General features: G+C 32.0%; 1 protein-coding gene across 6 annotated transcripts in view; it reads right to left on the bottom strand.

Moving 5' to 3' along the window:
- Positions 1 to 5,041: 5,041 nt before the first annotated feature.
- The window catches only part of LOC145690290 (protein turtle-like), a 614,494-nt gene continuing 594,125 nt past the window's right edge, over positions 5,042 to 25,410 (bottom strand). For all 6 annotated transcript variants that reach the window (XM_081765062.1, XM_081765061.1, XM_081765059.1 and 3 more), the window contains exon 16: positions 5,042 to 14,065. In XM_081765062.1, coding sequence (XP_081621188.1) covers positions 11,938 to 14,065 — 2,128 coding nt within the window. In that variant the 3' untranslated portion in view covers positions 5,042 to 11,937. The remainder of the gene's footprint in view (positions 14,066 to 25,410) is intronic.

Below are 25,410 nucleotides of genomic sequence, written 5' to 3' on the forward strand. Positions count from 1 at the left end.
GGGTTTCGGTTACGTTTTCGGCTTCTAGGTCTAGCCTAGAAGGACTGGGACGATTGAAGTCAAACTTGCAGCATCCATAACTCTTTGACCTACTATTAAAAACGCAATGAATAAACTTACTTATTTATATATACAGCACAAAGGGGAACAGGGGACATGCTCTATAAAATTTGTCATAATGAAACAAAACTTGGAGAATTTGCTCTGAATGAAGCTCTAAGTTTTCAATTTTTCTTTTCCTATTTGGCGAGACTAAAGGTTTCATATTCCCCCATGCAGTAACATGATTCGGCTCTTGGTTCTAGCACAGAGGGACTGAGACATTTGGAATCAAACTTGTAAGACCAATAGCTCTTCATTCTACACCTTGGGGTTGCAGTGGCTTAATGATAGAGCGTTCACCTCTGGAGCATATGGTCCCGGGTTCAAACCTTGCTCCCGCCAAGTGAACTTTGTAGTGGACAAACACCGTGTGCGTGGGTTTTCTCAGTTCTCCAGTTTCCTCCCACTTTCTTCATTCCACCATTTCATTCATTTCTCATAATCACCGTCTCCTTTAGCCTAACCGGCATAACCGTGGGACGTAAAACTCAAAGATTTCATTTCATTTTCAGTCTATAACTTAAAACAAACATAACAATAATGCACTTATCTATTTACATATAACAAGGTAACAGGAGACATTCTTCATAAAACTTGTCCAATTGGAGCAAAATTTGCAGAATTTAGTGTCCATGACGCTCTAAAAAATTAAAATAATTTTAAATTTATTCTTAGTATGATAATTAAAAATTTATTCTTGAAATAATTTTAAAATTTTAATCTTTAACAACTACTTAATGATACATAATTGTCGTGGGGTATGGCGTCTTAAACTACCAAAGTGGAATGTTTTCTGGAGTTATGAAGAACTTCACCCCCTGGAAAGGGGGTTACCAGATTTGTATATACGGGTAATATGCTATTTTTCTATATTCATTTGTATGTTTGCGTTTTTGTGGTGTTAATATTTAATAATGTTGAAAATGAATTACTTAAATTAGAGATCCAAGGTGGATGATTTGTAAAACTCGTGTATTTTTCTTCTACTTCTAAATAAATATTTTTCTTTTTCTATTTGGCGGGGATCATATTTCCCCATGTAATGCCAAGAAAATTTCTCCTATTGGAACAAAGGTTATGCTCCCTGTCCCTCTTGTATATACAAATATATGTATTTATTATTATTATTTATTTGTAGGACAAGGAGACTATAGATACTGCTGGTTCTAGTCATCCCACTCTTTCTGTGCTAGACCCAAGAACCGAACCATAGCATTCAGTGGCGGAATATACCATCTTTGCTCCCGCGAAATAGAAAACTTGAAATATTATGTTATTTCTAAGAGCTTCATGGAGAACAAATTCTGCAAGTTTTGTTTTATCATGAAAAGTTTATGGAGTATACTCCCTATTCTCCTTTTATTGTATTTTTTATCCTCCTTTTTTTGTGCACAAACACGTGACGAGTGAGACCATTTTGCGCCAATCGACTATGGTTGGAGTCTGGCGTTTGAACTAAATACATCAATATTTTACATTTCCTGTTGTGTACAATCGAAAAATTTTGCATCCACAAACGTGCACAAACGACGTACCATTTTGTAGCCAATTGGCATTGTGAGTGCTTGCGACTAAACTAGATAAGCTAGTATCTCACACTTCCTTTTTGCACAAACGAAAAATTTGCATGTACAAACGTGCATCAAAGATGCACTAACGATTAGGGCCATTTTGGTGCTAATCGGCGGAGTTGAGGTTCTGCAGTTTAGAAAACTCTCTAAATTACTTTTGAATATCTTAAAATTGCTTTGTGCACAAACGTTTGAGACTATTTTGGTGAAATTTGGTAGAGGTGGGGGAGGGGACTATCTAAATAGACGTAAAGTACTTTGCTATTCATTTTATGTGAGATTTGTACATTTTAAAGTTTCATATTAGTAGCAAATTTGATTTGATTCCCTCCCCCATTATTAACATGTAAGTAATGTTTAAAAAGTATAAACCATCCTACCTATATATAAAACTACATGAGCTGACATAAATTATTGAGCACTTTCTGTAGGGCTATAATGATTAAATTTGGCATGGTTGTAGCTTTCCACAGGAAAATTGCCAAAAGTGAATATTTTTAACTTCTGGGTGGTCTAAAAAGAGGATGAAGAATTTCCCCATGTTATTTAAATGGGTCTTTTTTTGGACCTATAATTTCATGATTTAGATACTTAGATTTGGAATAAAAATTTGAAATTCGGCATGCTTGTATGTTTTTGCTAGCGTTATCTAAGTGAATGATCAGAAATAAAAAATTCCAAAAGTAGAGTGGTTTTATGGGGAACTGAAAAATCTTTTCCATGTTATTTATATTGGACGTCTTCTATACCCCAAAATGTTTAGGCACTTCCCGCAGGGTTAGAATGATGAAATTTGGCATGATTGTAGCCTTCCAGGACTAACCGACAGGAAAATCGCCCAAAGTGAATATTTTTAATTTTTAAGAGGTCTAAAGGGGGTTGAAAAAATTTCCATGCTATTTAAATGGTCGTTTTCTTGGGATACAAAATCTTATCTTTTAGATAGTCGAAAAAGGAAAAGAAACGATAGAATTGTGGGTTGAAGGGGTGCGGGGCCGTAGGCGAGCAAAGACAGTGTGTGGGGACGAAGTCCCCGGATGGACAGATTCAGAAAATATGAAGAGCAAGTTCACGAAATTCAGTGTTGATGCAAAGGCCGATAGATAAGAAATGCGAGGCCGTAGGCCGAGCAGACTCGAGGGTCTGGGGGCGGAGCCCCCAGCTAGCCAAAGGCTTGTTTAAATATTAAAACCACAGCTCGCATTGTATACAATACACAAAATCTTGCAGGAAGCCAGTTTAGACTGGGTTCTTGAATGCAGAATAGAAAAGACGTCATTGAAACGACAGCGAAGCTGATCATCACTATATCATAATAATTTATCAATGGATGTATTACACACTCACCAACTATTTATTGATTTTAGAAAGGCTTACGAGTCTGTTAGGAGAGAAGCATTGTACAACATTCATGCAGAATTTGGAATACCGAAAAAGCTAATTAGATTAATTAAGATATGTTTAAATGAATCATAAAGTAAAGTCTGGGTAGAAAAATTTTTGGCCACGAGCCTTCACGTTGAAAATGGCCTGAAACAAGGAGATGCGTTGTCGCCATTATTATTCAACTTTGTTCTGGAATACGCTATAAGGAAAATCAAAGATAGCAACCAGGGCCTAGAGATGAATGGTGTTTACCAGGTTATGCCACACGCTGATGATATAAATTTAATAGAGGGTGATAGAACAATACAAAGAAATGTTGGCAGGTCTTATTAAATGCTTGCAGGGACATGGGTTTAGAAGTAAATGCAGAGAAAACTAAGTACATGGAAGTTCGTCGGGATCGTAATACGACAAAGTGTGGATGCGTTAAAATATTGAATGATACTGTTGATGAAGTGGATACTTTCAAATATCTGGGATCACTATTAACAGAACAAAATCGTATTCATGAAGAATTAAATGTCGACTAAAAGCAGGGAATTCGTGTTACTATTTAGTTCAAAATCTCTTGTCGTCGCGAATTCTGTCACAGAATTTGAAGCTTAAAATACATAAAACGATAATCATGCCTGTTGTTCTGTATGGTTGCGAAACATGGTCGCTTACACGGAAGGAAGAACATAGATTGGAAGTATTTGAGGACAAGATCCTGAGACGAATATTCGAACCCAAGAGAAATATGAATGGGAAATGGTGGAAACTTCATATCGAGGAACTACATAATCTATACGGTTTACCAAACATTGTTACTGTCATCAAGTCTAGGAGGCTCAGGTGGGAGGTCATGTAGCCACGATGGAAGAAAGTAGGAACGCTTTCAAAATCTTAACTGGAAGACCAACTGGAAAATGACCATTAGGAAGACCTAGGCGCAGATGGGAGAACAATATTAAGATGGATCTCGCAGAAATAGGAATACAAAGTAGAAACTGGATCCAATTGACTAAGGATAGAAGTCAGTGGAGAGCTTTTGTGAACGCGGCATCTATAGGCCATAGAGTTAGTTAGTTTTTGTATTACACAGTTAATGTGTAATACGTCTTTGTTGAAATAGAAAGATCTAGTAGGCTGACTTATTGTTTTCAACGGTGTTATTTATTTGTGGCTCTCAAGAGGAGAGAACTAGAGGTCCCGACGAATAGCCGGCTACAGAGAGCCAATCGGGGAACCCCACATGTAAATCAATTTAAGGGGATATATTGGCTTTAGACATGAAGATCAAGTTTCAACTATTATTCTTCAAAATAACTTTATGATTAAGGGGGGGGGCTCCTCCATTGTCGCCAACTCTGATTGGTGGGCCCCAAAAACACCTCTGTGCCCTAGATCCCTGAGATATTCATGACGGTATTGAGTATTTTATGCAATGCTCGAAATGGGCTGTATACTTCGGTGTGATATACTCAGGTATTCTTTTCTATTTAATTTTCATACAGCACCTTTCATAGTGAGATTGCACATGTAAAATTTTAAATTAGACAATACATTTGAAAATTCATATGCAAAATACATATAGGATACCGACGCTAGCGTTTGATATTTCTCGTTTTTCTAGTACTGGTTATATAGGGAATGTTTCGAAAACTAGAGAAATGGTAATCTTAAAAAAAGGAAAAAGGGAATATCGTTCCTCTTAGTTCTAGCACTTTTATTTGCGCGAAAGTATTTTTGTGATGGAGAGACGACGAAAATCGCCAGCTGACATTTCAAAACATTTTATTATTTCAAATACCGGAAAACCGGTTTCAGTTTTTGAAACCGAAAAATCGATTTTCAGATCTTCGACTTTTCCAAAGACCGAAAGCCGAAAATGTCTTGAAATGTGAACATCACTAAAAATAACATAATTCCTTAATTAAGGATATAATAACTTCAGAAGGGTTTTGACATATTAAGTTAATAAGAAACAACAAACCCAACAATCACTGTGTCAACATTATTGTATTTCATGTTCTTATACATCATAGTTACAGAGTAACTTTCATCTATTCCAACAGCTACATCTAAATTCTATTCTCTAAATGTCCATTCGAATACTGAGCTAAAGAACTGCTCAGTGTATCACTTCAAACTCACCTAATGGCAGAAACAGACACAGTCTCCTCACATAGATATAAAAAACAACATTCTAATGTTTCAAAATTTTCATAAATTGACACCATAATTATATTTCTCTCCCTCTTCAATATATATGTATAGAATTACTTTTTTTATCATTATTTAAAAAATCAACTATTATATGAGCATGCCAATTACAACACACAAGACAGTTAAAAAGTATTTTGATATAATTCTTCAGTAGACGTCTGAACAGGTGTTATTGGTATTTTTTAGGTGTTTTTTCCTAAAACGTAAGAGGTAACTGCGGTACAAAGTTCCTACAATTGTAAAAGTTAGTATTTCTGCATCCGAATGTCATTTAAATATATGTATATCAAACAACTCTACGTATAGGCTTATCATTAAATATGATTGAAAGAATGCATTTCTAATTTTGTATCACTGGAAAAGTTAGTTGTTTATATTTTCTAATTAAAATATGTTTCTTATCCTATCATTTTGATTTTGACTCCATTACATCATGTGAAATACCTACCGTACCACTTCTACAATAACAGTACCAGTTTCAACAAATAATTACCCTATTTAATGCTAGAAGAATTATGTTGATGAAGACGACAGATTCTAAATATTTTTTTCATTTTCCCCTAGAAATCAAAATAGCATTTTGTTAAAAACTAACACAAAATAAATTAGCGTAAATAAATTCCATCATTCGCTAGAAGATAATCATGAGACATGTTCCGTGTCTAAGCACAAATTTCGATGTAATTCAACAAGAAGTAATTCTCTTGAAATTGAGCATCTTTCGACGCCAAGAATGGCATTTTACCTGTGCGTATTATTATTATTATTATTTTACAAATTCTATTACTGTTTAAATTTTTAGCATATTGCAGCCTTTAATATCTTGTTTAAATGTGTATTATATACATTCTTTTATTTCGTATTATCTTATTTCACGTTAGGGTAAAATACTTGTGGCTCATTTGGATGTCTGAAAATCCTGATAAAGGATTCCAATAATTTGCAGAACAATATGATTTCTGTTCAGTTTTAAATGTATTTTGTGGGGAGATGAATTTTAGTCTATTGTTCTCTTTCTTTTATTAATTACAACTCAATTATCCAGTTTTGAAGTAATTTCAGATATCAATATTTCATACAAAATAAATTAATTTACAATGCGTTACAAAAACATAAAAATAATCATTCTGGTATTCAAAATAAATTTAATTGTATTCTCAGATTTTTCGTCTTCTCTACGGCTGAAAAATATTTTAGAAAAAAAAATGTTCTATTTTTAAAAAACTTCCTAATAGTGTTCGTTATTTTAAACTGATAATGTTTTCTCCTCATTTTTTTAAACTATCTCTTTGGTTTAATTATGATGAAAGATAATCATATATTTTCATTGACTGCTAATTAAACTTTTTTTCATTTATCTATTGTAAAACGGAAAATACAATGAAATTTTGCTCGTTTGAGCTTAAAAACAACATATTTTAGGGATTATACGCTTCGTTCAGACGCCTACCCAAAGACGTTGAAATAATTATGATTTTCCTTTTGGTTGATTTCAAGAAAGAGAGATATGCTTGCGTTCTTATTTTTATAAATTATTTTCTGGTAATGAAAAATGCCATGAACAAATTTTTGTTATGTGTATGTATGTATGTATATATATTTATATATTGTTAAATATTCATATTCTGAAATCTACGCGTAAAATTGTCTCATCTAATTAATACAAAAAGAATCTCAAAATGACACAATTTTTCTTTTCATTGTAAGTTAAAATTCGTTACATGTTTGTTTAGACGCTGATTCTTTATATCTCCTTTCATTTTAAAAAAATAAATAAATAACAAAAGAAAAACAATTATAAAATTATAAATTAAAAGCTTACCGCGAATAAGCTTAAGGTTCTCTTAATTTTTTAAAGACTTTTTACTAAGTCTAAAATAAAATTTAGTAATGTTTGTGATTTTTAAAGATTTGATTTCCTTGTCTTTCTGTTGGTGACAATTAAAAAAATAGCAGAGCTGATTGAAAATAGCCTTCATCTAAATATCCACACACACTCAAGTTTCACACACTTAAAGTACAAGTGGCAGCCGTGAGTTTGAAACTTGAATCATGCAATGTTTGACTTTTCGTAATTAAAATGTATCAAAGGCATGAAAGAAATCCCCACATTATATAGTACAAAATGTTAGAATTTATGACTTTGCACTTCAATGGATTAATTTTGAGCATGTTACAAAGAACACAATTTCATAAAAATATACAGGAACAAGATAATTACAACTTAATGATGTTTAGAATTTCAATCTAACAAATTACGTTTCTAAATAAAAACTCCTTCTAATGAATTTCATAATTCTAAAAATTTTCTTCAAACAAAAAATGTGTATACAGTTTCTGAGAAAAAAATTCCAATGAATTTTGTCAGTAAAAATTAAAGCAATAAAGTACAGTTTATTACAAGCAGTTTTCACGCTCAGATTCAATATCATTACATCAACAATTTACGCACAAAAAATTTGAAATAAATATTAATACAATCTTAGATTAAAGTTGTATTTGATATTATATATATTGCTACTCTTAGCGAAGAAGAATATAATGTTTCAAATTAAAAAATATGTCTTTGTAAACACGTCTCCTTTATTTCATTAGGAAAAAAGAACACAAAGTATTTTCTAAAACTTTTGTCACATGACAATATTCAATTTAATATTCTGATTTTCTATTAATTCGCTATATTATTATTTTTGGTATAATAATATGAAGACTAATGTTTCGCATGTATTTGATTTTTTTAAAATTTTCATATTTTCTGAAGAAAAATGCTCATCTAGGAAAGAAGCTTAATTCAAAGTATCTGTCTTTGACCATTAAAAACAAAAATAATTTTCGCGAAAATAATATAGTAACTATTTGTACATTCAGATTACCTGAAATCGTAGTTATGTAAATTTAATTTGACTCAATATAGTACGAAGTTTGAACATACTATTGCGTCTCTCCCTCTCTCTTTTTTTTACTAAAAAAAAGGATAGGAAAAATAAGAAAGAAAAGAAGGAAAAACGAAATTAAAAAGATCTTAAATTCTATCATATCAATCTGCAGTCTTCGGCAATATACATCATCTTCTTATCATTAATTTAATATAAATAACTATAAGACGAATGAGCTTCTTAAGAATTCCTAAGTTATTAGCAAAAGAAGTAATTATTATGTGTCTAAAATATTCAATATTAGTTATTCATATTTTTCGGTGTAGATAACTTAATTGTAATATTTACGTATTCTAATCAAAGAAGTTAAAGATATACTCAAATCTGCCTTGAAAATTTAAAAATTTGAGCATCGTGTATCTTTGTTCACTCGACATAGTTTCAACTCGATATTGTTAGAATATACTCATCTATTTAGGGGGAAAAATCCATCAGTTTTAATCTTAAAAGCTTACAAACAAAAGAAACATTGAATGATTTGAGCTTCAAAAACTCAAAGACTTGTCATTACTTGTACCATTCAACCTGAAAAAAAAATGTTCTTAAATAGAAGCATCATATTCTTTCATAACATTCTAACGAACACACCCTCTTCTCAACAAGCTTAAGCTTTGAGGACAGGGACAATAAAACAATATAAAGTTTTAGTGACCACACTAGCTTACACATATATTTAATGTTTCTGCTTGTAAAAATCTAGCAGAAATCTGGCCTTAAAACAAAAATGAAACGAAACACACCTTTGGACTACAAAATAAATATAATACACCACAATTAACTTTAGCTCTTACTTCATTAAATTTACAATATAAAAAAAATTACAATAACAATAACTAAAAACTGACAAAAAAAAAAAGAAAACTTTGTACTTTTCAAAATAATAAAAAAGCATTATTTGATATACACTGTGAACAGACAGTGTGCAAGTCAACTTTGCACTCATTCATTTACAACTAATTTCCCCCTAAAGAAGGGGTAATATAATATTTTATGTGTTCGAATGTATACTGTATATACACTTTTTCTTTGTGTGAAATACGCTATTAGAAGAATTTTTATGAGGTTTCTTCAACTCAAATTCTTGGAAATATATATATCGCGTTTTTCTCTGCGAAATTTTTTATGACACTTTGAAATATTTACGAAGCTGACTCCATAATCAATCAATCAATTAATCAATCAAAATTTGAAGCATTTTTAATACCGGAAAATTATTTTTTATTAACATGAATTATTTTACTTTCAATGAAATTCTTAATTAAAAATCTTTAAAGCACTTCAGAATGTATCAGTTTGAAAAAACAATTAAATTACTTTTACTGCTAGGAGAATTATTTAATATTGTTTCTCTTCAATTATACTTTACATTCTTCTTATTTTAATTAACATTTAAAGCACGTTACTACGAAACAAGTAAGATCTTTCTCATTTTATATTAAACTATTTCCTAAAACTTTTTCTCATTTCCATTTTACAGTATTGTGAATTTTATATAAATTAAATTTAATGAATATTTATTTTCTGCTTTTTGCGGTTTTTTTTTTTTTTTTGTATTATAAAGGAAACTAATGGTTATTTTCTTTCAAAATATATATATTGCACGAATTAAGCACGAAATTTTACTTTACACTTTTTAACCATTTCACTAAAATAACATTAGATTATAATATTGTAACAAAATTTTAAAATATATATATATATATATATATATATATATATATATATATATATATATATATATATTGTTTAATTAAGTCGTAATAACAAGTTCGGTAAGTTTGTATCAGTAAGATTGAAACATTTTAGGAGTTTTGTGTTACTTATATTGGTTTTATTGCACGGATTTGCGATTTATCTTCTTCGATAGGACTTATATCATATGCATACAATATTGTAGTTCCTTAACATCTTTGAACTTCTATTATCTTTGAATTTAGCTATATCCCTTGACTTAATTCCTTTGTTATGATTTTTTTCATTTTTCATTACCTTTCTTTGATCTGAAATATACGTTTCAATATTAATTTTACAGGGTTATTTTTTTTTTTTTTTTTTTTTTTTTACTATATTTATTAGAAAGAAGCAACTGAAGAAGGAACAAACTTAATAATAAATATGTGTACATGTATGTGTTTCTTCTAATGCTTACTTCCACTACACAAAGAAAATATGTCTGAAAATATTCATTCGAACACATTTTTCATTTTTTTTTTTAAATTTCTTTTAGAATATCAGAATAACAAATTCTAACTCACTTGTTTTAAGGGCAAATAGTTTGCTCTTGAATAAACACTTTTAGCTTACTTTTGTGGAAGGAAAAATGCAACAAGAAGAATTGATTTCCAGTGTTGTGTATGTTTTTTTACATTATGTGTATTTTTATACATTATTATATATATAGTATTATAAGATCTTAACTTTTTTTTCATAACACATTCTGGTTTTGTGTTTTTATTTATATTTTTTAAGTTAACTCCTTAATAACATAATTTGCTTGTTTTAAATATTGTTCGTATCAAATAATGAATGAAATGGCATAGAGACGAAATTCTACTTAACAATTTAAACCACACATACACGCAGTATTCGAGAGATAAGTTCCCCAAAGGGCTTCACATATTTATAATTTTTTTAAATATTCTAAATTCTTCTGCGCTTAATTTATTCTAAACATGATTTTTTTGGTCTGTGTAAATTTATTTCTCTTACAACAACACTGATTTTCTGTTTATATTCTTCTAGTTTATATATCTGCTTCGTTTTCTTCCTTATATATATATATATATATATATATATTTATATATTTTTAACATTTGGTTCTGTTTAGTTTGTTTTCTAAAAACTTGGATCAAGTTACACTTGAGCATGTTATATATATATTTTTCTCTTCTTCACCTTTCAACTGAATTGCACCGATGCACCAGTGAAAAAGTAATGTGAGAAATTAGAATTAATGCACACACTGCAATTGCACTAAAATATTTTTCCTCTTGCCTTTTTTATCCTTCTCATCACATACTGCCTCACTGTTTTTTTGTGTGATTTTTCTGTTTTTTTTTTTTTTAATTTATTTTATTTTCTCTGTGTATTATCTTGGTAAATAACATCAATACATCTACAATCTAGCAAGTTAAGTTCGCGTTTGATAATGTTGGAGTTTCCGTTACTATGTGTAGAATCTTTCTAGAATGCAATAGATCAAATATATTGTGAGCAATTATCGAATTTGTACAGAAATAATATAAATAACATAGAACTACATGTGAAACGTGTACACAATCTACCTAAATTCATAATTTGCCTTAATATAATGAGGGAACATACTTGAAGGAAAAAAAAAACTTAAACTCCTGAGTCTTTATGAACATTCGTTAGCAAACAAAATTCAATAAAGTGTCAAATTTCAACTGGAAGAAACATGTTATTTTCTTTTGGGTGTGTCACATGAACAATAAGCACAATCGTTTGCTGGACAAGTTTAGTAAACGTCCTACATAAAGTGTAAATGAAACATTGACTTAAAAAATTCAAGTAACTGCCAGATATTGATATTTTTTTGTTATTTACCAAGATTTTTTTACGCAAATCTAAACGGATATTCCGAACAGTTTTTATTATTATTATTATTATTATTATTATTATTTTTAACGTTGAAGTATGGTTTTAGAAGTGACTAACTAGACTCACAGGATGGTTCTCTAGAGCATAACATACACACACATCACACAAATACTTTAACACGCACTTTCTAGTTCTCGTGCTTTCGTTCGCTTTGCCTGTCGCTTTCTATATTCGTGGAACTCCTCCTTCATAGCTTGAACACGGGCTTCAATATTATCATATTTTGATGTTCTTTTTGGTTTTGGATATAATGAGGAATAAATTTCGGAGTCACTGATTCCTTTCTCTGCACTACCAAACCTTTGCCTTGGTCGACCTCGACCAGGTAAAGGCATTGAAGAAGCAGGAGTAGGAGATATAGGAGTGCCATCTATACCAAATACTGCGTCGAACTCGTAATGGCCATCCACGCTGGCGTCTAGGGGACCAGTTGGTGTTCTTGGACTAGGTTCTGATGGAACACTTACTGAATGTTGTGGAGACTCCAAACTAACATCACGTTCCAAAGACAGTGGTGATTCGTATCGTCTTGGAAGTGATCCTCGAGTTTGGTGCGGCATGAAGTAACCTGCAGGATGTATTTGCGTAAATGCAGGAGGCCTGAACTGAGGGTGTACTTGTCGTCCTGCTATCCAAACAGGAGGAGCAGCACCTCGGAACATTGGGGGTGTCCAAGCAGGATGACTAAATGGTGGAGGATGATGGTGCACTGGTGGTGGTGGGGGATGTCTATAAGGAGGTACCGGCTCCATCACAGTTGGTTGTGGGCGCCATTCTGCACTAGTTGAAGCATCTAGCGGAGATGCTTGGGATTGTCCTGACTGTGAACTCTGTTGTTGTGACGTGTTCTTGCTTCCAAATCCACTAGAGCTAGAACGACTTTCCGGAGAAGTTTCTAAGAGTTCTTGCTCCCTTGTTTTCGAAGCACGGGACGAACCACTAGTAACACTAGCCCGCAGTGAATCGGTTGTCCCCAGTTCCGGAGCACTTCGAGCGTGACGTAGGCTTCCTCCGTCCAACGACCGTGGTTGATGGAGGTATCTTGTGCGAGGACGCGTGCGTGGCGGCATTCCGGTCGCCAAAACTGGTTTTGTACTTACAGGTGGCAGCATAGTGCGAGGCTTTGGTGTATGCAGGTCCCAAGGTTGTGCTGGAACGGTGGAGGCATGAGGAACAAGGACAGGGGTTATCTGAGGTTGAGGAGTCGGAGCTCTAAATACGACACGTGGTCGAGGAGGGGAACTCGTTGCTAGAGGTCTCTGATCTTGTTGGGTCAGTCTTGTATATCGAACTGGTTGAGGCTGAGGATGTATATCAGGGATAATATGAAGTGGCTGAATAGGAGGTGAGGGTGAAAGGAGCATTGTAGAAGGACGAGGATGCTGATAATACGGAACTGCAGGAGCATGAATGTGCCTACCAGATTCTAGTAGACCCAGTCGTTCCACGGCTCTATGATGTGAAAGTGGTGTAGGTATTGAGTATGGATCCCGATGCACCTCAGCTCTCACCTGCTGCCACCTCGCGGCTTCTTCGTGAATTGCCCTTAAAGAGGGCAACTCTTGACTATATTTTTCATGAACACTTTTTAAAGATGATGCTGGATCCTGCAGATAGCTTGGAGTAATCGGTAACGAACTTGGGTAAGAGCGCTCTACAGAACTTAAATGTCGAACTGAACTAAGATCACTGAAATTTGCTGGTGTCCATTGTGGAGCAAGAGGGCCCGGAGAACTCGCACGAAATCTTGGCGCATAGATGGCTTGCACTGGCTCTCCTGCAAGACGTCCTAGGGTACTCTCTCCGGAGCCGTCCGTTCGGAGAGATACTTGACTTGGAGATCCAACTAACGGTCGACGCCAACCAGCTTCTTGCCAATCACCACCTCCTGAGACAGCAACCGTATAATGAGGCTGTCTTAGGGTTCCACCACGATGTCTAAGGCTGGTAGATGCCACAGGTCGAGCTCTAGGTAGAAAGCCTCCTTCATCACTGCTACTGGTGGTCGAATCTAGAACAAATTTACCATCTGCAGCTCTAGAGATCCATCCGAGAGGATATTCTGATGAATAACCATAACGAGGGCCTTCCTTCTCTTCCAGGCGCTGTCGTTCAGTCCATGATGTTACTTCCTTTCTTTTGATTGGCTGAAGGGTCACCAAGGCTTTCGTTAATTGACCTACAATCGCTTGAGTCTTCCAAGCACCCAATGTCACACCTGAAACTCCTCCCGATCTAAGTCTGTAGAAAGACACAGAAAAAAGAAAAAAAGAGTAGGCAGTTATCAACAAATTCCATATATAATATTTAAAGAAACATAATAATAACAGCAAAAACAGCAACAACAAAACGTAACGAACAAAATTTATAATAGTAAATAAATTTCATAAACGGCCTTACAACATGACGAATTTCTTTCATGTGTAAATTTGAGAAATTATTTGGAATTATATATATTTTAAGGCATACATCTTTACCTACATCCTGATATAAATTAATGTAGTCACTTTTTTAAAACAAGAACTATCCTTTACACATACAAAGGCGGAATTCCCTTAATTTTTACGTTAAGATAATTTCCCCTTGTTTGTAAGTATACTGTAATTACCTTCCATACATAAGATTTTAGAAGTTTTTAAAGATATAACTTATCATATCGTAAGTATGAATTTCTTTATTTTACATATAAAGTACATGTCGAATGGCCGATTATGAGTATATTGCTAATAATTTGAATATTACTTAAATATTTTCTCCAAGACATTTATGATTTTTAGTAATATATACGAAAAATGTATACATATTAATTTCCTCCTTGCTCTACTACTATCATGAGCAAATAGCGATTAACTTTTAAAAAAGAAAACCAAATCATTTGAAAGATTTAGTGCCAAATATCAGTAAGTACAACGAGTTAAGCGCTGCTTTTTTTTTTTTTTTTTTTTTTAAGTGCTTGACATATATGAAAATAGACCGATTGGTCACATAAAAGAAATACAGCAGCGAAAATTCCTAAGATCCTCGCAATTTTAAAGTATTTTAAAGTGAAAAGTAAGGTATTTAGAACAAGTTGCTGACCTGACGTACAGTAATTCAACACGAGTTTTCTTTTTTACTGTAGTAGTTTGTCTGTTTTCAGAAAAATATTTTAAATCTATATGAGGTTATATATCTAATAAATGACAACTAATAGACTATTTTTAAATTGATTTGAATCTATATGTCAGTGACTTCCTCAGTCATCATTGTCAATCTTTCAACGACTTTCTGAGTAACCATTATAAATACTTTCAAAGTCTTCTTAATCCATCACTGTTAAGACTTTAAATGACTCCACCGATCACCATTGTCAAGACTTATAATAAGCAACAACTGAGGAAATAATTGATAGATCGACTTTTAAGAGCTGAATTTCGGCAAAAACTTCTACAATTCCATTTGCTGTAGCGTACAAAAGAGCTTATTAATGATTCAAATTGCTTGTATATTTGTTTGCCATTTTTTGGACATTTAATATTTATTAATAACAACACTTATCATTCATGTCTTGGAGAGTAGTTAAACCAGCAAACACTTATGAAATTTACTCCACAAACAATATGATTCTCATGGTTGAGGGTAAAAATTACAACTTTTCCCTTCTTATCAATTAATTCATTTTCAGAATTTTTTTTCAACAATTTATTTCTAAAACTTAACATGTATAATGAAGTTTGGATGTTTCTACAGAATTTGGAAATCAATTTATTCTATAATCATTTATTTTTCATAATAACTAAGGAAATTTACAGAAATAATACAGCTATAATACAATCACCTTTTAAAAGAACTATTACTTAAATTTTTGTACCTGTGTATCATGAATTAATGCAATAGAATTAACTTTGAAATGGATGAATATTTTATTGTTTTTAAAAATAATACAATTTGATTTAGTTAAACACCTTATCAAGTTCAATATTCTGTGTAATATTTTGTTTAAACTATATATATGCATATTGTTTGTAGAATAAACTCTATACATCAAGTATAAAAAATCAATATGAAATAAACAACTTCCAGATTATATTCTTGAGCTTATCCATAATTTGTGCATGACGGTCGAGAAAAATGAATCATATTTGTTCAGATAATTTGCCACTTATATCTTTCAAAAGTGACATGTATACTGTTTTTGATTATGAGGTATTATTGTTCGATTTCATTCGATTATTATGAATAAATGAAAAACTATCTAAAGTGCACAAATCGATTTTTTTTAATATACATTCACAAATACAATTATTAATCTAAAAACGTTGATTAATATATATATATATACTTCCACCAATGCATTTGATTCTATGATTGAAACACAAACACACAAAATACGTGCAAGTATATATATTAAAAAGTGCAAAGTGCGATAATTACAAAACTTCGAGCTGATTCACAACTAAATTATCATCATAGAAGCAAACGCATTTCAATGGAGTTTAATATTGTCATAACATACACTAAATTGAAAATTAATTAATTAAACTTATTGTCTGGTTCAAACTTCATTTTATATTTCAGCTAAAAAGAAAGTAATATTTAGGAATATGTAATGGATAGATTTCTTTTTAATTAAATTCTGATCAAATAATGTGGCAAATGTAAATGATCAAATATGATATTTTAGAACATCTTACTCGCCTAAGATAAAAAAAATAAATAAATAAATAAATAAATAAATAAATAAATAACAGCAATAACAACAACGAAGAAAATTTGTTTATACATTATAGAAACAACATGCAAAATGTCCTTCAGTAAGTATGTGTTAAGATATATATATATATATATATAAGTAGCATGCAGTAAATGTACTTTAAAAAAAGCAAATAAGAATCTGCTTTAGTTATGAAAAAAGGGAAGAAAAGAAACAAAAATTTTAAAAATTATGAGCTATATCTTTCAATATGTTAGAGAAACAACATGATTGTATTGACTGAAGTTATTATGATTTTTCCTGATATTATCAGAGAGAGAAAGAAAGGTTATAATACGATGTGTGATTACTGCTACAGTAGGATAAGAAATGGTAGTTAAGTAATTAAAATTTTTAATCAATGTTTGGCACTACCTTTTGCATTTCTCTTTCATCGAAATAAAAGATTAAGGAGAAAGGCAATTAAATAATTGATAATAGTTAAATTAGAAACTGAATAAAAGGTTGATCTGAGTTAGAACATAAAGGGTATTTCAAAATAACACCGACGACGTTTAACAGGTGACTCCTGACACCAAGATAAGACAAAAAGTATAGACCAACCAGGGTGCACAAATGCCTCCTTTCGGAGTTATAGGCTGCCTAAAACATATATATAAAAAATAATAACTTTAAAGGTCCATAGCTCTAAAACTATGGGTCCTACCGTAGTCAGACCAAGACTTCACTTAGGAACTAATATGTGCGCTATCCAAAAATACATGTTTCAGAATTCTAGGGTACTCACGCAACAATTTTTATAGAGGGAGTTTGAGTACGGGCATATAGTCTGAAGTACTCACCAGCTACCTCTATAAAAATTGTTGCGGAAGTATCGCAGGAATCTGAAACATGGAGTTTTGGATAAGGTACATACTAGTTTTTAAGTGAAGTCTTGACCGACTACAGTAGGTTCCATAGTTTCTGGTCAATCTATAGACTTTTCGAGTTCATTTTATCGTGTTTTCGGCAGCCTATAACTCCGAAAGGAAGCATTTGTGCACCCAGGTTGGTCTATACTTTTTGTCTTATCTTGATGTCTTGTCTTATCTTCCAAACGTTATCGTTATTGTTTTGAAATACCCTGTATACAAGATGTGAGGTGGTAAACATATGTGATGAAGTGTTGAGAAGAATAGATAAAAAATAAATATATTAAATGAAATAATAATAAAATTAAAGAGAAGTAAAGAAAGGAATATAGTGTAACGATAATAATGAGAAAAGTATTATGTAAATTCTACAATAAGAAGAAAAGCAAGATATTAAAAAGAAAATACATAAGTTTTCGAAGGTATTGACATTAGCTTAAGATAAAATGAATTGATTGAAGTTGGTTGTAAACCCTCTGAAAAGAACAGACTTTGTCAAGCAATATAATAATTACACTTCAAGGCATTTCGCGAAATATGTCATTTTGAGTTGCAAAGAAGAAAAATATATACTTACACAATAAGAATTTCAAAAATTATTAATACTATTTGCTAATATATATTGTGTTCGTTAATGGTAGCCTGTCCTCAGTAAGCAACGAAAACTTATTTCATAGTTTACTTTATAATATTTTGTGTAAAAAAATATGACAAAGTGTAATAGTGATTACACTTCACAACATTTACACATTAAGAAAAATAAAGTAGTAGAAACATGTAACTATAAATTTCTATCTTCACTATTAATTCTAAACATTGAAATCCTCATTTATACAAATATAACACCTGACCCTGCAAGATCTCTTCATGCTTTAAATGTTGTTTTAAATGATATTACCTATATGTATGTATTCAGAAAGATCATAAATGCACTTACTTATACAATTTCAAGCAGAAAGAAGCATATTACAGATTTTTTTTAACTCGTCATTACCTGTGTGATTTCAAATCTAGATTACTTGAAGTAAATTCTGTTACTTTTATTGGATTTTACAGGAAAAAACATCTTAGTCGATACAGATTCTTCAAAGATTGTTTAAGATATATATTTTTCAATGTTTTAGATATGGTTATAGTGCTGGTTTAGTTACCAATACAGATTTTTCAGATATCTTTGCAACAGCAACTTAGAAAAGAAAATTATGAATTTGTTGTTTCTCTAACTGTTAGTAAAAAAAAAAAAAATAAGAACCTCTATTAATTTACGACTTCATGCAAGTACCAACAGCAATATGTAGTGACGTAACAGTGCTGAAGTCAACAGTTGCTGCCACTCTCTTCACCTTTTTTCCTCCTGTGAGTCCAGCGAGAAAAGGAACAGATACAGAATGGAAAGAGAAATTAGAAGCAGATTAAACTACAGCTAGCAAACTACAGTGAAAGATATTTTTAAAAAGTGGTTGTTATAAAAGATAAATATTATTATAAGTACAATACGCAATTAAAGGCATCTACCAAAGGAGCTAGAAATACAGAAGAAATTACTGTTTCTAATTTTAAAAGAATTTTAAACTTTTTTTTTTTCAATAAATACCTAATGAAAGAAAAACAGTTCTTTCTGTCTTTGTAAGTATACTGAATATCTTTTTTGTTATTAAGAACCTTGGAACATTATAAGTAGAGTGGTAAAAGTTTTGGACTTTTTAAGTTGAAAAGTAAGTGTCTTATCATATTTTGACGATATAACGTCATGCAGCATTTCTTGGATAAAAAAAAAATTAAATACGAAAAGCTTCTATTCTCTTTAAAAATATTTCCAATATTCTAGGGCGATATGTTGTCCGAACTTCAATTATGATCTCTGCTTTATATAACTTGGAATGGATCTGTTGTGTACAGACTATTATGCACACATATACAAATTAAAAGAATCTCAGTAATTTGATGATCTCAGATAGCGAGGAACCTAAATACGTTTTGCTTATTTAAAAATGTGTGAATGTACAAGGTTAGCATAAGTGATTCATTTGTTTTGAAAAGGCTATTTTCAAAAAGTATTACACGTAAAGATATACAAGAAGAACCACAAATTCACCAAGTTTATACACCCTCTACAAAGGTTTACCAATATATGCCACTTTGGTGACACGACAGACGTCCAGACGATACTCTAGTTTTTTTTTTCTTGCTTTCCCTCCATTTTCGACAGGTACTAACCTCGCACTGCTATACTGCCACACCCGATAGAAAAGATAATGGACTCGTCCAGCCACACAATACAAACTTGGTGAGTTTATGGTTCTTTTCATATATATCTTCCATGTGTGTACATGTAATACTTTTGAAAATTTAGCCTTTTCTAAGCGAATGAATCATTTATGTTAACCCTGTATATTAATTATAGAAGCAGAAATATACATCTTTCAAATGAGATTTAATAATATCTACACAACATGGCATTAATTACGTTTAAATTTTGATTTATTGAGCAACTACAATCATAGCAATATCGAAAAGAAGACTTAGTGAAATAAATTTAACTTCTGTACAACGATATACTCAATTTATGATTGTTTTCTCGTATTCTTACTAAATTATACTAGTGAATATTTTGTCTTCGAATTACGAACTAAATGTATAACCTTGACATGTATTACAAAAACATAATAATTATAATTTCTATTTTTACTAATAAACATTAGTTTTATTTAATACATGCTATGTATTGTGCATGGTGTACACATACTTTATAGTGTGACGTGTCATTGTGAGTTTTAGTGGGTAAAATAAAATTCAATTCACGTAATAAACAGTGTAAAAAAAAATCAACGAAGACGAATAATTGTTTTTACAATAGCGAGAAGAAAGAGAATAAAATCATTTGCCTCGAAAGAAAATGTTTTTGTTGTCTCCTAATTGAAAGAAAGGCATTATCTGCAACTTCTTTATTTTTATATTTAGTACTTTCTTATGTTTGTGAGTTAAATGCGCAGTGTTTTGTTAATTTAAAAAAATCAAGTAAATTAGTCTAACAAAATCTGCAAGGGATGGAAAAAATATGGAAACACCTGAAAAATCGCATAATATCTTTATTAATAGTGAGTAACACCTGCACTTTGACACGCACAACGGCCTGCAGTCGACGGGGAATGGAGAAATACAAGTTGCATATGATTGTCAAAGGGATGCAGTAACATTCTTCAGCCAAAGCAGTTGCAAATTGTTGCAGAGACAACGGTAGTGGATAGCGGGCTCTCACCTTGGTCTCCAAAATTGACCATAACTCAATGATATTGAGGCCTGGCGATTGTGGGGAGTCATAGCAGATATGACGATGTGATCTTCGTGCTCATCAAACCAGTCCTGGACGATGTGAGGTGTATAAACAGGGGCTCTATCATCTTGAAACACGACATCACCATCTGGGAACAAAATTTCATCATGAGAAGCAGCTGGTCACTCAAAATGGTTGCGTAATCCTTAGCAGTAACATGTCCATACAAAGTTGTGATGGGTCCGGCAGAACATCAGGATATGGCTGCCCAAATCATTACTGAACCACCGCCATGCTTCACTCTTGGTAACAGACAGTCCGTGTCGTACGCTTATGCTGGTGTTTATTACATGTAAACTCGGCCAGCAGTTGGAAATAGTATAAAGGAAGACTCATCCGATCAGATAACAGTCTTTTAGTGCTCAATTGTCTAGTTTTTATGGGCGCTGTACCACTGTCTCCGTATAGTAGCATGGTCAGCAGTCACGAGTGGTTTGGGAACTGCAGATCTACTATAAATACTCTGCTTGTGAAGTTTTCTTCTTCTGACTGTTTTGACGGTAATAGGGTTTGTAAGCAGTGTATTTAGTTCAGCTGTGACTGGCGCCGTGGTGATCTGCTTGGTCACAATCCTACCCAATGTGTGTCTGTCTCTGTCACGCAATACAATTGCGTCCACGCTGGTGCTTCACTGATGCGTTTTTTACGAAACACTCGTAGGTAGTCATGATCTTCGAGACTGTGCCTCTTGATACACCAAACATTTCCGCTACTTTCGTCAGGGAAGCTCCCACCATACGGGCACCAACAATTTGCCCTCTATGAAACACTGTCAGCTTAGATATGATTCACGATAACCTGTGCACGGATCGGTCGCTGAACTGTAAATGGCCCAACTGTTCGATTGGTCAAGTCGTATACCTCATAGAATGTGCCGGTGATCACAGCAACACCTACCATTCAGACGCAAATTGTGATTGAAATGGATAGTTCTTTTATACCAGGTGTTTCCATATTTTTATGTAAATGCTATAGTAAGAAATATAAAGCTCAGACTGTTCAGTACATCGCTTTCGCAGGAATACTTCTTTTTACTAAAATATCTAAAGCTTTCTGCTTAATACAATTTGATTGCACTAGCAAAACGCTGAGGCAAACCATAGTTTTTTTCTTTCTTCATTCATTAGAGTACACATATGAAACTGACATTCTTAAGATAAAAACTATGCATACTAGTTATTAGTTATTACTTACTTTTTTAATATTGTTATTTAAAATTTTCCTAAGTCCCTCTAAATGCTTTATATTTAATATAATTGTTATTGTTTTTGCCGTTTTGATCGTCTGAGAAATCAAGAGAATTGAATGATGTGTAGAAATAGTAAATTACATTTTCGATTACTTTTTGTGAGTTTATAATACAATTTATAACGCTCTGCTAGTCGTCAGATCTGAGTTCATTTTAAAATATTGTAATGTAAAACAATCTAGAATACACATTTTTTATCTATCTGTAAAATTTTCAATTCAATTTGAAGTTTATTCATCGAATTAGTTACTACAACCATCTAAGTTTTGTGCTGTAGGTATTTTGAGAGTTTAAGAAAAAAAATACTTATTAACAATGTATATACGTTTGTTGAGTGACAAAAAGTAGCTATTAATATATGTGTAAGTCGGACAAGATTCCAAATTTCGGTCTACCTTACTTTGCACCGGTATAATTTTTAGCTTCAATTATTAACGTTTTGAAATTTCTTACTGTGGTTGCTCTAAATTTTGAAAAATTGAATACTTTTAAAAATTTTTAAAGACAAAAATGTATGAAAACACAACGAAGCCAATAAAGAACGAAAATAATAATGATTCCAATAAAATATAACCCCTTATTAACAGTTTGAAGTAAATTTATCTGCTTGTCAGAAAGGTTCTACACAGAAATTACTTTCTGTACGAAGCATTGTGAGAACTTTTCCTTAGAAGATATAACAAGATACCTGAGAAGTGAAATAAGATTCAGATGCTTCGCTTTGCGCTAACAGTATGATACTGGTAATATCTTTCCAATGAGTTCAAAAAAGGTATATATATATATGAATTTCATGTAATATAGCTGACATGTAGATATATATATATCAACATCTAACTTAAACTACAAACATATGAATCGGCTATGGTGTACAAATCCACACAAAAGAAAACACAAACAAGATTCAATAGTATGATAAAATTCACTTTCAAGTTGCCATACTTGTATTAGCAATTACTTAAGTTACGTCAAAATTGAAATGATAAAATTATTCAGTATAGCACATTTGCATATAGAAGAAACATTAATTATCAAACAATATCATAATAAAATATTTTTTCTGGGCAAAAATATGAAAAATGAAGAAGTACATGAGCATATGAAAATTTTATGACGGGAGATGTAGTGTTAGTTAGAGATTTAATAAATATGCTTTTATTTTTGACAGATGCTGTCTACCTTACATCGAAAACCCAGTAATAAGGTTCCTTCTTCCAACGATTTGTGAACTTTGATCCCCTTTCGACTAGAGCACGTATTAAAACGAATCATCTACTGAAGTAAGTAATGTATACTGACAAAACTATACACAACAAAAAGAGCTAAAAGGGAAAAGAAAATAAAACTATAAAAACGAGTGAAATTTAAACTGAACATTACAGTAAGCAAGCAAGAATTAATGGTAGTATTTAGAGTACGGGATTTGTGTGTTTAATATTCTAGTATGTGCAAAGTAATTCATTAGTTAACAATTGGTATAAAGAAATGCAAGAATAAATTTTAGTAAATCCTTTCCTGCATCAAAGAGACAAAATATTTTTAACTAAAAAAGATCGAAATACTTTTCGTTAAATCAAAAACGTTAGGCGGACTTCCAAGAGCAATTATATCGAAACGAATTGACATTATTAACAATTTAATGCTCTTTCCCTCACAAGAAAAATACAATATCTGTAAAGTCTATTGATGCCTTGGGCGCCCGGAAAGAAGTGAGAAGGGGAACATTTATTAGCTCACTGAAACAGTATATGAACTTAGGATATTTAAACTATAAAATGTAAGCTTTTTCCATGATCCTTGCAGAAGTATTCATTGCATATGCTTTCTTTTCCTGAAAAAAAAAAAAATCCTTTACCCGTTTCAGAAACTTTCGATTAAAAGTTTCCACGGCTAAGATTTCCATTTTTTCCTGAAAGTGTCGTTAAGATTCCCATTTATATCGAAGCGTTAGGCGTACTTATTAATAACTTTCTTAAAGATTCAATCATGACATTTCTTCCATACCTTTAGCTTGTAAGTGAAGCATTTTTAAAATTTTTTTCTTTTATGTGAAATCTGTAAGAGGGCATTTGTTGTATGCCATATTATCGATATTTTTAAAGTAAAATATTCTTTCTATAATCGACTTATAATACACATAAAGTAGTATGCTCATAGTATTATTTCAATGTTATTTTGAAGGAAAATAGAGAATTCACTTTAATCACTTCATTTTTATCACTGTAATACGAAGTCACCAGCTGAAGTACATAAATTACCTACTTAATATATTAGGTCGTTTACAATTATCTTGGAATGAATAAGCTACTAGTTTGAGTACAATTTTCCTTGAAGTAGAAAGTGTTATTTGTTCTTCGTAAATGGGCGAAAAATTAAATGGGTATTTAGCTTCAATGAAGACTTTACTACAGTCTAAATGAAACTATTTTAACTCTGAACTTGACTATAGCCAGATCATCTTATTTTATTTTAATAACACTAAGTAATTAAAACAACATTAGATGTAAGTGTAATTAAAACGATAACGTAAAATGATTACACAAAGGCAAAGAACGGAACGCAAGCGACAGATACATAATGATATCTAGCAATATAGAGGAGCAAAAGTTGCTTGACACTCACAATTAGCTTATTTTTAGACAGGTAGGTGGAGAGTGATCAAGTACTCCCAAACGGCCTCTCTAAAAATGATTGTGCAAATACCGGAAGTCCTGAAAGATGAATATTTGGATAGTTTACATACTAATTCCTCCGTGATGTCTTGACTTCACTACGATCGGTCCTATAACAGTGGAACTATGGGACCTTTAAAGTTCACTTTTTCAAGTTTTCGGCACCCTATAACTACGAAGTTATGCGCTTCCGACCACAGGTCCTTATTAACTTTTTTCCTTGTTTTGATGTAAGGAATCTATTTCCAAAATATTGAGAGATTTGTAACATTCTGTACATGCACAAGTAGCAAGTTATCAACGGTAAACCATGTTTTTCTCTCTGCACAGTCACACAGCAAAGTTCATGTCTTTTTTTTTTTTTTTTTTTTCTTTTGAATTGTTTCCCAAGCACTCCTTTCCCATCTCAAGAAGTTAGGCATAACCTTACCAAAAGGTTTGTTAAATAGAATAGATCAGTGGCGGATCTTCATATATCAAGAAGGCTAGAATGTAGTTATGGAAGAAAAATTTTGTAATGCCCACGTGCTTGAATTTACAAACACTCAACATGTGCTCCTATTTATTAACAACTACCACGTGCACTTTACTATGGAGTACTACAGTTGCAGACGACGGAACAGCAGCGCCATCGCCTCACCTGGAGCACCTATATAACAGATTTCAACGAGAGGAATCAGTCTGCGGTTGGTCATCCGTCCTTTAGCTTGCTCTAGAGCTCTAGGAA

This window comes from Thermobia domestica, chromosome 7, assembly GCF_964235325.1.
Source record: "Thermobia domestica chromosome 7, izTheDome1.hap1.1, whole genome shotgun sequence".
NCBI lineage: Eukaryota > Metazoa > Arthropoda > Insecta > Zygentoma > Lepismatidae > Thermobia > Thermobia domestica.